Raw genomic sequence first — 13,715 nt, forward strand, 5'->3', positions numbered from 1 at the left:
ACTCTCACTTTAGTTCTATCTCAAGCATTGATTCCCTTTATTTTTGCCAATCATAGTTCTGGAATATGAAAGGTGGCCTAGATCACGAAGATAACTGGAAGCAAATGAAATTAACGGTACCAGCAAATAATAAAAACAAATGGTCTCTACAATGAGCCTCTGTAGGTTGAGAGCCAGGAGGACAGAGGTCGACCCTTCACCTCTTAAAGGCTCCATCTCTCAAAAAAGAGTTGATAAAGTTTCCTTTTATTACCTATTGGCCCACCTATATTGGGTCAATTAAATTTAAAAAAAGGAAACAAGCAAATGAAAAGACAAAAGAGAGGCCTTTTCCATACTTTTAATTACCATTATTGCACCAATACAGCATACGTATGCTTTATATACATATATCTTAAACATCATTTTCAATTTTTCAGCAATTCAAATACATAATATATTATCATCTTGAGAATACAAAGAACACAACATACAGGAAGGTTGAGAAAATAGGTTCCCAGTAGTTATTAGTCACTAGTGATTCTATAGACTTTCCTTCTAGTGTTTTCTATTGGAATTTTTAAATGTCCTGCCATGGCTCTGTAAGAATAGAGCTGCCTGGAACGGGAAGCAATGAAAACAAAATGGACCCAAAGTTAAAAAAAGAGTCAAGAAGGAAATCTAAGAGAGAGAATCTATTTAAAAACTAAACGTAAGGACTCCCTTCAGCCAGTACATATCCAAATAGGTACTAAGGGAAGAGGTGAGATCCTCACATTCACTCTCAAAATTGCCCCTTGACAAATCAGATAGCTGGAGCCCGTTCACCCAAGAGCGGGACCCCTTCACAGCGTTAATAAAAGGAATGGTGGGCGGATAGAGGGAAAGTGGCAGGAGAGCTACTTGCTTCTCACATACCCCTGGTGACAAGCATCACAGCCCTCTTCCGGGCAAAATCTGTCACAGCTAAAGCCATGGCTCTCCAGCTTCCTTCATCAATGACAATACATGTAATATAGCAGCTTTCTGCTGAAGAGCTGGTGAATTCAAAAAGTGTTTATGAAAAGGGGCCAGATACCCAGGCAGCAAGGCAATGTGGGTACTGATCAAGAGTTAAGTGCATTCAACCTCTCTACTCTACAAATGAGGTTAAAAACCCCAAACCCTTTAAACCTTCGGTCAAATAATGGGGCTGTTACAAAGTAACACCGGGCTTCAGAGGCGGCAGCAAGATGGAGCTGCAAGAAAGTGACTGCTTCTCTAGAATATAACTAGGAAAACACAGCCCCTTGAGCCTCCTTCATCCAAGAGACAACCACTGATCAAAGATGCTGCACTGCTCAACAGACACAAGAGTGGAAGCACCACCAACACAACCCTCTTATCACAGGAAGGGATGTGTAAACGCGCTAGAGGGTCAGGGGGCTGCACCCACACTGGATGTTCACTCAACAGGACAAGCCTGGGGGAGGGTACACAGCAGAGCCCCAGGACGCAGGTCTTTCCTCAACCTACCCCCTATCAAAATTCTGAATCTGTAAACACTGAGGTCAGTCTGTCCATTTTTAGAGTCTTCAGCTAATGGAAAAGAAGTTCCAAGGTTTTTGTCTCCCCTGAAATTGCTAGAAAGGGCTTCACAAAGAGGCACGCCAGGGTCTTGAGATGATTCTGAAATAAGAATTTAAAGATAGAGAAAATTTTTAGAGATGGTAGGGACTATTCCCCCCTCAGAGACCCTGGCCTTTTGAGCCCTGTAGAGCCAGCCACAAGCATCATTAAGACCCACTGCTTCCCTGCCTTGACAGGGAACAGAAGCCAAGAAATACTTTCTTGGCTGCACTCCAAGGAACAGCATAGGGGGGTGACACCACCAGCCTGAATGCAATGGAGAAGCTATGAGAACGATTGTCCAGGATTTTGGTTCTGGGGAGGGAAGTGGCTCTGAGCCCCCCCTCTCAGATTGGTGCCCTCAAAGTCATTGTTTTCACATCTCTCCTGAACATCGTGCCAGCGCTCTTCAGAACTGGACCCAGTTGGATGGCTGTGGTGCCTGGTTCGTAACAGAGCTGCAAGAGAGGAGAACAGAGACAGCCAGAAGCATATTAGGATAGGGACTCCATTCTTAACAGTTTCCAAGAAATCTCTGCCCAGAATTCCTGAAACTGTACTTCAGAGCAATTCTGCTCACCAAGCCCTGCACCAGGCTACCCAAGTTCCATCCTGCCTGTGTGCATGTGTGCTAAGTAGCTTCAGTTGTTTCCATCCCTTTGTGACTCCACAGACTAATGTAGCCTGCCAGGATCCTCTGTCCATGGGATTCTCCAGGCAAGAATACTGGAGTAGGTTGTCATTCCCTTCTCCAGAGGATCTTCCCAACCCAGGGATCAAACCCACGTCTCCTGTGTCTCTCTGGCACTGCAAGCGAATTCTTTACCACTGAGTCACCAGGGAAGCCCAAGCTCCATCCCACAGTAATCTTATCCCACCATCCCAGTACTCCTGCACTCCTTACCTAGAATTCCTCCCAAACACCATGTATGACCTACAGATGCCCTGCTTTCCCAGATCAGAGATGTCATTAGACTGGCACACATCACTGATAACCCAGTTGAGAGGATGGTGGTTTCCCTACACTAATACCTGGATGCAGTGCTGAAGTCTCCCCACAAGTCATTGCTTGCAGAAACTGGAGCTGGTGCTGGTGTCGTGACAGGAGCCGGAGAATCCAAATCTAAAAGGATATCTGAGTACAAGGTAAGAGAAGAAACAGAAACAGGGAAACATAAACTTATATTCACACAAAAACCTACACACAATTTCATGGCAACTTTACTTGTAATAGCCAAAAATGCAGTCATCCCAAATGTTCTTCTGTGGGTGAAACATACTGTGGTACATCCATATGATGGACTACTATTCAGCAATAAACAGACTACTGACATATATCAAAACAACCTGATGAATCTCAAGGGAATCATGCTGAGTAAAGGTTATATACTGCATGATTCCATTAACATTCCTAAAGTAACAGAATTAAGGGATGGAGGACACATTAGTGACTGACTGCCGAGGGTTAGGAACAGGGGAGGGGGTGAAGAGGGAGGAAGATGTGGTTAAAAATGGGGGACACAAAGGATCCTTGTCCTGTGTAACTGTTTGGTGTCCTGAGCCTGGTGGTGGATCCAGGAACCTACATCTGATGAAACTGCACAGAACTAGAGCTGACCCGTGAACAATGTGGGTTTGAACCACATGGGCACACTTATGTGTGAACTTTTTTCAATAAACACTCAGTACAGTACTATATGATCTGTAGTTAATTTAATCTACAGATATGGAACCACAGATATGGAGAGTTGACTGTGAAATTATACACAGATTTTCTACTACACGGGACAGGGATGGGCAAGAGGTGGTCAGTGTACAAAAGCTCTGCATTGTTCAAGGGTCAACTGCACACACAAATGAGAATACCTAACCATGAAGAAATCTAAGGAAGATTGGTAGACAGTCTCACTGTCAATTCTGCAAAATGTCACCATTGAGGTTAACTGGATAAACAGTATATAGGATTTCTTATTTTTTACAGTTGCAAGTGAAACTAGAATTATCTCAAAACAAAAGGGTGAATTTAAAAAAATAAAAATAAACCTTAGATATTATCCTCAGTGCCTTCTGGCAACACTTACCAAAGGAAGTAGCCTATAACCACTTTTACCTCAAAAATTCCAGAAAGAGAAAGTCTTCTCCTATAAGCAATCACTTATAATTGATTAATGATATAATTTTTAAACAAATAATATTAAGTTATAATTAACTAATTAATGCTATAACTCTCAGAGTCTAACACTAGGTTCTCTAATCTCAGGAAAATTCCTCTTCGAATTCTAATTTCTCATCTTTTAATTGCAAATGACTATATCTCTTCTTGTTTCCCACCAGATAGTAAGGAAGAACAAAAATATACTCAAAAACCCAGATGTTGTCTAATTTCCTCTCAACTATCCTGTGAAGAAACGGAAAGGATTGAGAAATAACATTCACTAAGTGATAACTACATGCCAAGTACTGAGCTCGGTGCCATCACATCATTTTACCCTCAGTCTTGGGCTAAGTTTTACATCTCCATCTTACAGGTAAGGATACTGAGGCTCACAGAACCTAAATGTTACCAAACAAATCCAGATAAAAACAGAGCTATGACCAAAATCTTGGTCCATCTGACTCTTGGGCCTACTAGCATTTCACCAAGGTCCAATGAAGGAAACAGTCTTTTTAATATCTACCCATTTTTAGAAAAAAAATCAACCAGATACCATGACTCTCAGCTCACTAGAAAAGCTTTAATCCCTTGCTGGAGGCCACCAGAGTCAACTTGTCAGAGCCAAGTGCCTTTAATAGCAAAACCACTGACACTCTCTTTGGCAAACAGGTTATTACCAATAAAACCCTACGCTATGATTTCTCAAAGTTAAAAGTACTAGAGAGATTTACCTGCATCACTACCTCCGTGACTGGATTTTGGTATGGGTGGCGGAGTGACATGATTGCTGATGGCAACTGAGGAGGATGGAGGGGGAATTGTGACTTTGCCTCCAGGTGGGGGTGGGAGTAAGCTGAGGCCCCCAGTCCCTGCAGTCTTGGGCTTAGAAGCACCTCCTTTCTTGGTTGTAATATTCTACAAAAGAAAAAAAGGAGGATGAGAAAAAAGAAAGAGAAGTCATAGGCTTATGGAAATACAAGGAGAGGTGAGGGGAACCATACTCACCCCAATACTCAACTTGATGGTCTGCCCTTCCTTGAAGCCCAGATCCAACTTGGGACGACTATCCATTTCCTGAGATTCTTTGGAAATCTCAGATTCCTGTTTCACCCACCTTCAATAAAAGGGTACATTATTTTATCTTGGATTCCCTGAGAGCAGAGTCTGACACACCAATCTGTGGCTAACTTATGTGAAACATAATTCCAGAAAGCAGAGTAAGGGAACATGAGACATAGAAAGGAAAGGAAGAAAAGCCAAGGAAGAGGGCAACTGGAGCTCAATACCACTGGGGAACTATATACAATGGCAGATTAAACATGTCCCTCCACAAGAGGGCAACTGGCCACCAATCCCCATCCCCGTGATCGAGGGCCACCCCTGACGGGGCAGGCCGGTTGCCCCCCTCACTGACTGGGTGGCTTTCCACAACTTCAGAAAGTTCTGAGGCAGAAAAACCTGCCCTTTTCTACCAGTGTGCACGGTGCTAGTCACCACAGCTAAGCCAAAAGCACAAAACATGTGAGTTACATGGAGTGACAAATCTGGCACATAACTCCCCACTATCTCACAGAAAGCCCTGCTGCTAGTTACGCCCCCTCCTCAGCCCCCTAAGAGCTACGGGCAACTTCCCCAGAGGCATAAACAGCAGCATCTTCCCAAACCAGTGTACAGTAGATTAAGAACATATTCCAGCTATAAGGATAGACTAGATACAAAGATAATGGAAGAAAACAGTGAACGGGACGATTCATAGTCACAAGACCTAGTCTACGAAGTAAAGAAAGCAGGAGATTAAGAGACAGTGCCCACTCAATGGAGGGGCAGCATTCCCCACACACTCAACCTGGTAACTCAGGACACGCTTCACTCACTTGAAGTGATCTTGCAGAGAGACATTGAAGTCAAAGGCATCACCCCGATCTGAGAAGCCAATGCCAATGAAAGCACTTCGCCCTGTGAAAAAGATAGGAATCCTCCCAACAGGAAGCATGCCTGGGGCAAAGGCTACCCAACGAAAATATAATAGTTACCATAACTAGACAACCTCTGTGAATGTGAAAGATTCTCTCAGGATTGGCAAACTGCATGCAGCCCATGAGCCAAATGCAGCCAGAGCTTGTTTTTGTAAATAAAATTTCATTAGAACAAAGCCATGCCAGTTTGTCTACATATCATCCACAGCAGCTTTCATACCATGGTGACAGAACTGAGGAGCTGCGAGAGACCATGTGGCCCAGAAATGTTTATCATCTTGTTTCTTTAGAAAAACGTCTGCCAGCCTCTGACTGGAGAAAAGATGCCTGCCATAAACACTGATGATATAAAGTAGTCCCACAAAAAACACTGCAACAATGAACAGGCAGTATTTGCCAGTTCTTTGGTTAGACATATATTCTGATTTATTTGCTAGTCTACTTTTAATCACCTCTTGAACTTGTGTTTACAACTATTTCAAATAACACGTTAATCCTTCTCCTCTAGCAACTGGAGTTAACTCTGGACAAAGAGAAGAAAAATTTTAGTAAACTGAAGATAAATGCACTGGGACACACTTCCATTGATGTGCATTAACTATTTTCCGAATCTCAATTCATTCAAAATCCCCAATCCCTTACCAGTTCCATCCTGGATCCGGATTACAAAGTAGCGGCTGGAATCGGTCACTGTCTCCACGGCAATACCAGGATATTGTTCTACTGGTGCCTGAGCAAAGAGTTCCCCTGATAGGTAAGAAAAAGACTTCTTTAAGCAAAGGAAGCAAAAAGTCTAAAATTCAATTAGCAAGTATTTCCACTCCAGTCCCCAGTTTGAAGATATTTATAAAAGAACACCAAACCAATATCCTTAATATGGCAGAGGGTCACCAGTAGATTACCTGAAACTTTATCCTCGAGTTTGATATAAGCAACCTTCCCTTTTGAAGTGATTCTGAGGCGACCAGTCCAATCAGGTTGATCTAATTTCCAGTCAGATGCCCTAAAATAGAAAAATGGAAAGTCTCAGGCCTCCGGTCTATGTCTTTAATTTGCCAAAAACCTACACACAATCATTTGCTGTATTTCTATTTCCCTGTTCTGAATTACTTACTCTTTCTGCCTATTAAACAATCAAAAGACTAATTCATGATTCTCTCTACAAAGATACCTCAGGGTACACACAGTCCAAAGCAAATAGAAAAAATGTTACTACTGAAGTCCAATAAGTATCACCAAAAATATGTAAAACTACAAAAAAAAGTAATTTAAAAATTTATCACAATGACACTATTTTCATACTGAGGATAGTACTTTATATAATAGTATTTTGCTGATCAGGAAACAACAAAGCCTACTAAATGAAATATCCTGGGTAACAGAAGCCTCCCAAATCCCTAAATGTATTATCTTTCACTGAATTCAACCAATATTTACAGAGTGTGTATTAAGTCACAGGCACTATTCTAAGTACTTGGGATACAAGAGGGAACAAAGTTTAAAGCCGTCATGAAGCTTACAGTCTAAAAGGAGACAGATAATAAAAAAGAAACAGTAAATATGTAAAATCATTAATAGCTCAGAAGGTGCTAAATGCTAAGGTAAAAAGAAAACGCCAGGGCAGAAAAAGGAGCTCAGGAAGGTAGTGGGAGAATGAATAGGCTACAGCTTTCAAAAGGGTGGTCAGGGCAAGCCTGACTAACAAGGTGAAATGTGAGCAAAATGTGAAAGAAGTGAGTTACCCATGCAGATATCTGGAGGAAAAGCATTCCAGGTGTAGGAAACAGAGCTGGTGCAAAGATGCTAAGATGGGAGCAGGCCTGCTATATTGCCCTCAAGCAAGGAAGCCCCTGTGATTAGAACACAGAAAGAGATGAGGTAGGAGAACTAACTGAGGGACAGATCAGGTAGGGTCTTGCAGGCCACTCTAAGAACTCCAGCTTTTAGTCTGAATGAAGAAGCCACTAAAGCAGAGATGTGACATGATCTCCCTTTTATTTCAAAAGGATTACTTTGCTGCGCAAAGCAGAGATGCAGCAATATGAATGCTAAAGCTGGGGATTAGCTAAGAGACTACTGTAGTAATCTGGGGGAGTCACCATGGTGACTAGGAAGAGAAAGAAGTGACTAGACAATGGATATATTTAAAGCAAAGGCAGCAGGATTTTCTAATGAATGGATGCAAGGTAGAAGACAAAGAGAGACACCAAAGATGAAGTCAAGGATGACGCCAAGGTTTCTAGCCTGAACAGAGGAGTTACCAATAATTGAGATGAGAAAGACCACAGATAGAACATCTCTGGAAAGAAAGATTAGTAGTTCAGCATTGGCTCTGTTAAGCCTGGGATGTCTAATAGATTTTCAAGAGGAGATACAGAGTATACATGTGAATATATGAAGCTGGACTTCAGGAAGACATGTAGATTAGAGATACAAATGGAAACATTACAAAACACTGAATACTTATAATCTGTGTTCTAGAAGAATTTGAATGAAATCTAAGACATTATTTAGACATGAACCAATCTTACAAAACACTGCATTTGTGATTCTGTTTTGCAAGCAGTGTGGAAAAGGGAGGGCAAGGTAAAAGTTAATAACTCATCCCTCGGGAACCTAGAGACTAACACCTGCAGTTAAGAAGGTAACAATAAAATATTTCTGGGTAAACATATGTTTAACAAGATGGTAAGCAAATGGTAGACAGGAAGACATGAAAATTTAAATTAGGACAAATTCTGAACAGGATTTTACAACATACATCTTTGTCATGCCCTTCTCTCTTGATGTCCTGTCTCAAAGTCCCCCAAATACCTGAGTCTGATCCAGTTCAGAGCGTGCTCTAGAAGTCCTTGTCTATTAAATTTTTTGAATGAGAATATAGATGGGTAAAAGGTGTTTTTAAAAGCATGAAACAAAAGAAAAAGGCTTCCCTGGTGGCTCAGTAGGTAAAGAATCTGCCTGCAATGCAGGAGACCTGGGTTCAATCCCTGGGTAGGGAAGATCAACTGGAGAAGGGAATGGCAACACACTCCAGTGTTCTTGCCTGGAGAATTCCATGGCAGAGGAGTCTGGCAGGTTCATGGGATCACAAAGAGTTGGACTGAAAAAGAACTGAAACCCACTTCAATGTGTACCATATCTTTTAGGAAGAATTAATACCTAAAGTTAGAGGTCATCAGCTATTTTACCTTATTTAACAGATCAATCAATGCTAATTTAAGTGTAACCTATTAATTCTTTAAAGTCAACATTTACAGAGTCTCCACTATGTGCAAGAAACTGTGCTAGATCCTAGAAAATGCTTAAAAGATCTTCTAAAGTTTAAGAAGACCTCAAGTTGTTCATGGTCTAGTCTGGAGAACTGGGAGAACAACCAACCAATTAGAACACAGAAAGAAGGCAAGTGATAGAGTCAAGAGCAGGTACTATGGAGGCATGCAGAGCACACCTAAGCCAGAACAGAAAAACCAAGGAAGGCTGGCCAAAGGAGGAGAGGTCTCAGCTGACTCACAGGTATTAGTCCCTGTGACTATCATCAAAAAGCATGTAGAGTCTTATTCACGGTCAGCTGGGGTCTGATTGAAAGCCTGAAATTAGGATTACCTTTTAAGGTACAACCCACAGGATTTAGTGCACAGGTCAGCAAGCACAAAGATACTGACTCAGGATGAACGAACCTCTGATAAGGAAGCACAACATAAGACACAGAGAGAGGGTAACTTTTAAGCCGAGGTAACAAATGCCAAGAGGAAAATCATGCTGGTGATGTGAGTCAGAGAGAGAAATCAAAATACTGTATTTATAGACTGCTTTACTGTTTACTAAGTACTTTTTAGGAAATTCATTTTTAATTATTTTTCACATTTATTATGATTTCATTTAACCCTCCAAAAACTTCTAAAGGTACAAAGCTAGAGCAGGTTTTATCATCACCCCCTCCCCATTTTTCTTTCTATTTTACAGATGAGAAAACTTAGGCTTGGAGAGGCTAAAAGATTCGTTTCAAATCACACAGCTGTTAAATTGCCAGGGCTCACACTCATATTTTTTAACAGGTAACCCAGTGAGTTGCATGTTAATTCTTTGGACTGCATGACCGTAACTTTCGACAGCATCCTCAGGCCTTCCTAGTCACTGGATTACAAGGTGGTTAGTTAGCCCTCCAGATAAAATGCTGTCTTAACTCTGAAAGTAAAAGCTGTATGAGAAGATAAGAGGGAAGGAAGGCTTGAAAATACTATAGTATCACCTATACTATATTATCTTCAATATATAGAAAACTGAAGAGAAAGAGACTAGACAACCACTGGAAAACTTAACATCATTTGCCCACTAACAAAAGTGCTGAAGGGAAAAATCATACGGTGGATATTTGGTGGCCAAGACTGAACGGCACAAATTATCTCATCCAGAGAAGGGCCTGAGACACAATAATCACCAACAAATGCGCACGAGGTATTGGAAATCGGGGGTGCGGGGGGGGGGGGGTAGGGATGGGACGATAAGGGTGACAACCTGAAGGACGCAGGGATGAGCGAAGGAAAGGTGACTGGCCAAGGCGCAGACACGACAGGAGGAGGATAATGGGGAGCAGATGGGTGACCCAGAGGGGTCCGCGGGGAGAGCGGTGGGAGGGTACAGGATAGTAATTTTTTTTTTTTAAGAGGGGGAACAAGGATGTCGGCAGTCCAGAGTGGGGGAACAGCTGGGGGAAAGGGTGACAAAAACCCAGGTGGCCAGGCTAACAAGGTAACAAGCCAGAGGCGGCAATGGCAGGGACGGGCGGCCTGCTATCTGAGAAACAGTGTCAAGCTCGACCGGGTGCGCGCGTGCCGCAGTGACTCGAAGTTAGTACCTGTAACCGCGGTTGGAGGCCCGAGGCGGAATCCGGTAGACGCTGACGTCAGGTTTCACACACAGTACAGACTCGTACTCCAACTCGGACGCCATCTTGACTCTGCTCGCACTGCCGCTGGGGGCGGGGCGTCAGCGCGGGGGCGGGACGTAGAGCCGGGGTGTTGAGTTCTAAAACAACTTCCGCTTACGCACTTCCGATAACGCTGCTTCCGCGAGAGTTTGGCTGGCTTCCTGAGATTAACCTCCTTTGGCGCGGGTTGGGGAAGCCATGTTGAAACCTGGAAACGGTGAGGTTGCGTGAATCACCATCTTGGGTAATGGCAAGGATGCCCTCCAAGTGCGTGATTCATGTTAAGGATATCTCCATCCCCGAAAAGCGAGGAGGGAAAGCGCCATCTTGCTCTTGGCAGGTGTCAGCAGTGCTGTGGGAGGACGACGACCATCTTGAAGCTTGGCGGATTTTTTTTCTTCCAAGAGTCACTTTTTAACCGTAGTTTCCAAGCAGAAAAGAGGTATCCGCGGGTCCGTAATCCCAAATTGGATACGTAAAGAAAGTGTATGACCCAGGCCTAGACATGGTGGATTTTAATCTTCCAGAGTCCAAAATTCAAAAATGCCGGGCCTGACCCATTGCCTTATAATAACTCCTTTTTCTCTCAGAGTTTTGAGAATGGCACCTGTTAAAATAGTCTGCCACACTTTCAGTGTGTACTTGATTATCGTTTGGAAAGTTTACCCATGTTAAGCTGTAAATGGGCTTCCTTGGTGGTAAAGAATCCTCCTTTAATGCAGAAGACCTGAGCTCTGTCCCTGGGTCCGGAAGATCCCTTGGAGAAGGAAATGGCAACCGATTTCAGTATTCTTGCCCGGAAAATCCCATGAACAGAGGAGCCTGGCGGGATACAGCCCATGGGGGTCACAAAGTCAGACACGACTGAGTGACTTAACACATAAGTTGTAAATGGGATCAATTCAATTCCTGACCAGTTGAGACAGCATTATGAATTATTTAATAGCCTGTGTTTGCTCTCAGTTTTATTATAGTGGAAAATTCTACTGCAGTGTCTCCATAAACACCTGCCTTGTACACTCCAAATTTAAACTTGCCACAACAGTCACCTAATTGATTTAACTAGCACAGAGGGCAAGTGGAACACCAAGATACCAACTCAAGTCTGCCTAACTATAACAGTGGTGTAGGCACCCCTTCATCATGTTGACTGGTTGGAAACCTGTCTAATTTGTCTGCCCTGCATAACAAAGTGATAGCTTAAAACTCTAAAATGAATCATAAATATCTAGCTATAATAAGGATGTGGGGAATCAACTACTCACTGTTTGCTGGAAGGTAGTGGTATAGCATTTTTGAAGGTAAATTTCGAATTAATATCCTGTATGTAACATTAAATGTAGCAAATCCACTAATAGCTATTTTAGGGCAATAATTTTATGTGTGCAAAATAATATATACAATGATGTTTATTACAGCATTGTTTGTAACGGTGAAAAATGAAAACTAGGTAAATGAATATCAACAGAAAATGGTTAATGGCATATCTATTACTATAGGATGCTTTGAGATGTGTGTGTGTGTGTGTGTGTGTGTGTGTGTGTGTGTGTGTGTGTGTGTGTGTGTGTGTGTGTGTGTGTGTGTGTGTGTGTGTGTGTGTGTGTGTGTGTGTGTGTGTATGTATGCTGTGCTCAGTCATGTCTGACTCTTTGCTACCCCGTGAACTGTAACTGGTCAGGCTCATTTGTCCATGGGATTTTCCAGGCACGGAAGTTGGAGTGGGGTGCCTCCTACTCCAAGGAATCTTCCCAACCCAGGGATCAAATTCAGGTCTCCTGGATTGCAGGCAGATTCTTTACCATCTAAGCCACGAGGGAAGTCATTGTGAGTGTATAATACAGGCTTCCCTCATAGCTCAGTAAAGAATCTGCTGGTAATGCAGGAGGCCCTGGTCCGATTCCTGGACTGGGAAGATCCCCTGGAGAAGGAAATGGCAACCCACTCCAGTACTCTTGCCTGGAAAATCCCATGGAAGGAGGAGCCTGGTAGGCTACAGTCCATGGGGTCTCTCGGAGTTTGACACGACTGAGCGACTTCACTTTCACTTTTCGCTTTCATGCATTGGAGAAGGAAATGGCAACCCACTCCAGTATTCTTGCCTGGAGAATCCCAGGGACAGAGGAGCCTGGTGGGCTGCCTTCTATGGGGCCGCACAGAGTCGGACATGACTGACGCGACTTAGCAGCAGCAGCAAGGTGTTATTATTCTTCAAATATCTCCCACTAAACTATCAGCTACATAAGGCAAAAACTTTGCCTTTTCAGCACATAGCACGATGCCCTTCACAGGGTAGGTAATAATGGTTGAATAATACAAGATTTCTACTGAAGTACAGTCATTTAGCTTATTTAACTTGGCCATTTCTCCCAAATCCCCCAATTTCAGGGTCCTACATACACTTTGCAAAAAATTCAAAGACTATGAAAGAGGCTTTGGGAGGGAAGGGAGTGATGGAGATACACTGTATATTGATTGTGGTGTTAGTTGCACAAAATGTATATGTTAGTCAAGACTAAAGAAAATATGCACTTAAAATGCACGAATTATGTTATATGTAAATTATAACTAAATAAAATGTATTTTTAAAACTTTAAAGTCCATCTTCATGCTTCTCAAGATCCATCCTTCTGTTGTTCTCCATTGAGTTGACTACTAAACAATTTTTTGTATGTTCTTTCTGGTATTTTCTATGCATTATGCATTTATAAGTATATGTGAGCCTATATATTTTCACAAATGGAATCATATATGCTATCCACATTTTGATTTTTACCTGACGATACATCAGGATACCATTTTATATCAGTACATATAGGTAGACCTCAAACTTTTAAACATTTCATACATTCCATTGAAAGACTACCTACAGATTCTTTTCAAAGTACCTGTGAATGAGATTAATGAGATTTACTTTCAAAGAATCAGCCTATTATTAGAAAGTAGAAGTACATGCATGCATGCATGCTAAGTCACTTCAGTCAAGTCTGACTCTTTGCAACCCTATGGAATGTAGCCTGCCAGGCTTCTCTGTCCGTGGGATTCTCCACGCAAGAATACTGAAATGGGT

General features: G+C 42.4%; 1 protein-coding gene across 1 annotated transcript; it reads right to left on the reverse strand.

The window, feature by feature from the left end:
- Positions 1–324: 324 nt before the first annotated feature.
- Positions 325–10,716, reverse strand: NECAP1 (NECAP endocytosis associated 1). Its single transcript, XM_043881944.1, has 8 exons — positions 10,577–10,716; positions 6,621–6,721; positions 6,361–6,465; positions 5,617–5,698; positions 4,748–4,856; positions 4,474–4,657; positions 2,620–2,722; positions 325–2,045 (listed from the first exon to the last, which is right to left on the reverse strand). The coding sequence occupies exons 1-8, from the start codon at positions 10,669–10,671 to the stop codon at positions 1,997–1,999; spliced, it is 828 nt and encodes a 275-aa protein (XP_043737879.1). The 5' UTR covers positions 10,672–10,716; the 3' UTR covers positions 325–1,996.
- Positions 10,717–13,715: the final 2,999 nt, after the last annotated feature.

Source organism: Cervus elaphus, chromosome 22 (assembly GCF_910594005.1).
Source record: "Cervus elaphus chromosome 22, mCerEla1.1, whole genome shotgun sequence".
Taxonomy (NCBI): domain Eukaryota; kingdom Metazoa; phylum Chordata; class Mammalia; order Artiodactyla; family Cervidae; genus Cervus; species Cervus elaphus.

Bases quoted from the DNA above. Each gene is read 5' to 3' on its own strand.
- NECAP1 (XM_043881944.1), bottom strand. From the start codon at position 10,671: ATGGCGTCCGAGTTGGAGTACGAGTCTGTACTGTGTGTGAAACCTGAC. The intron at 5,699-6,360 runs GTAAGGGATTGG...TCTTTTTCACAG, and splicing joins CCGGATCCAGGATGGAACTG to GGCGAAGTGCTTTCATTGGC. The intron at 2,046-2,619 runs GTATTAGTGTAG...CCTCTCTTGCAG, and splicing joins GACTTCAGCACTGCATCCAG to CTCTGTTACGAACCAGGCAC.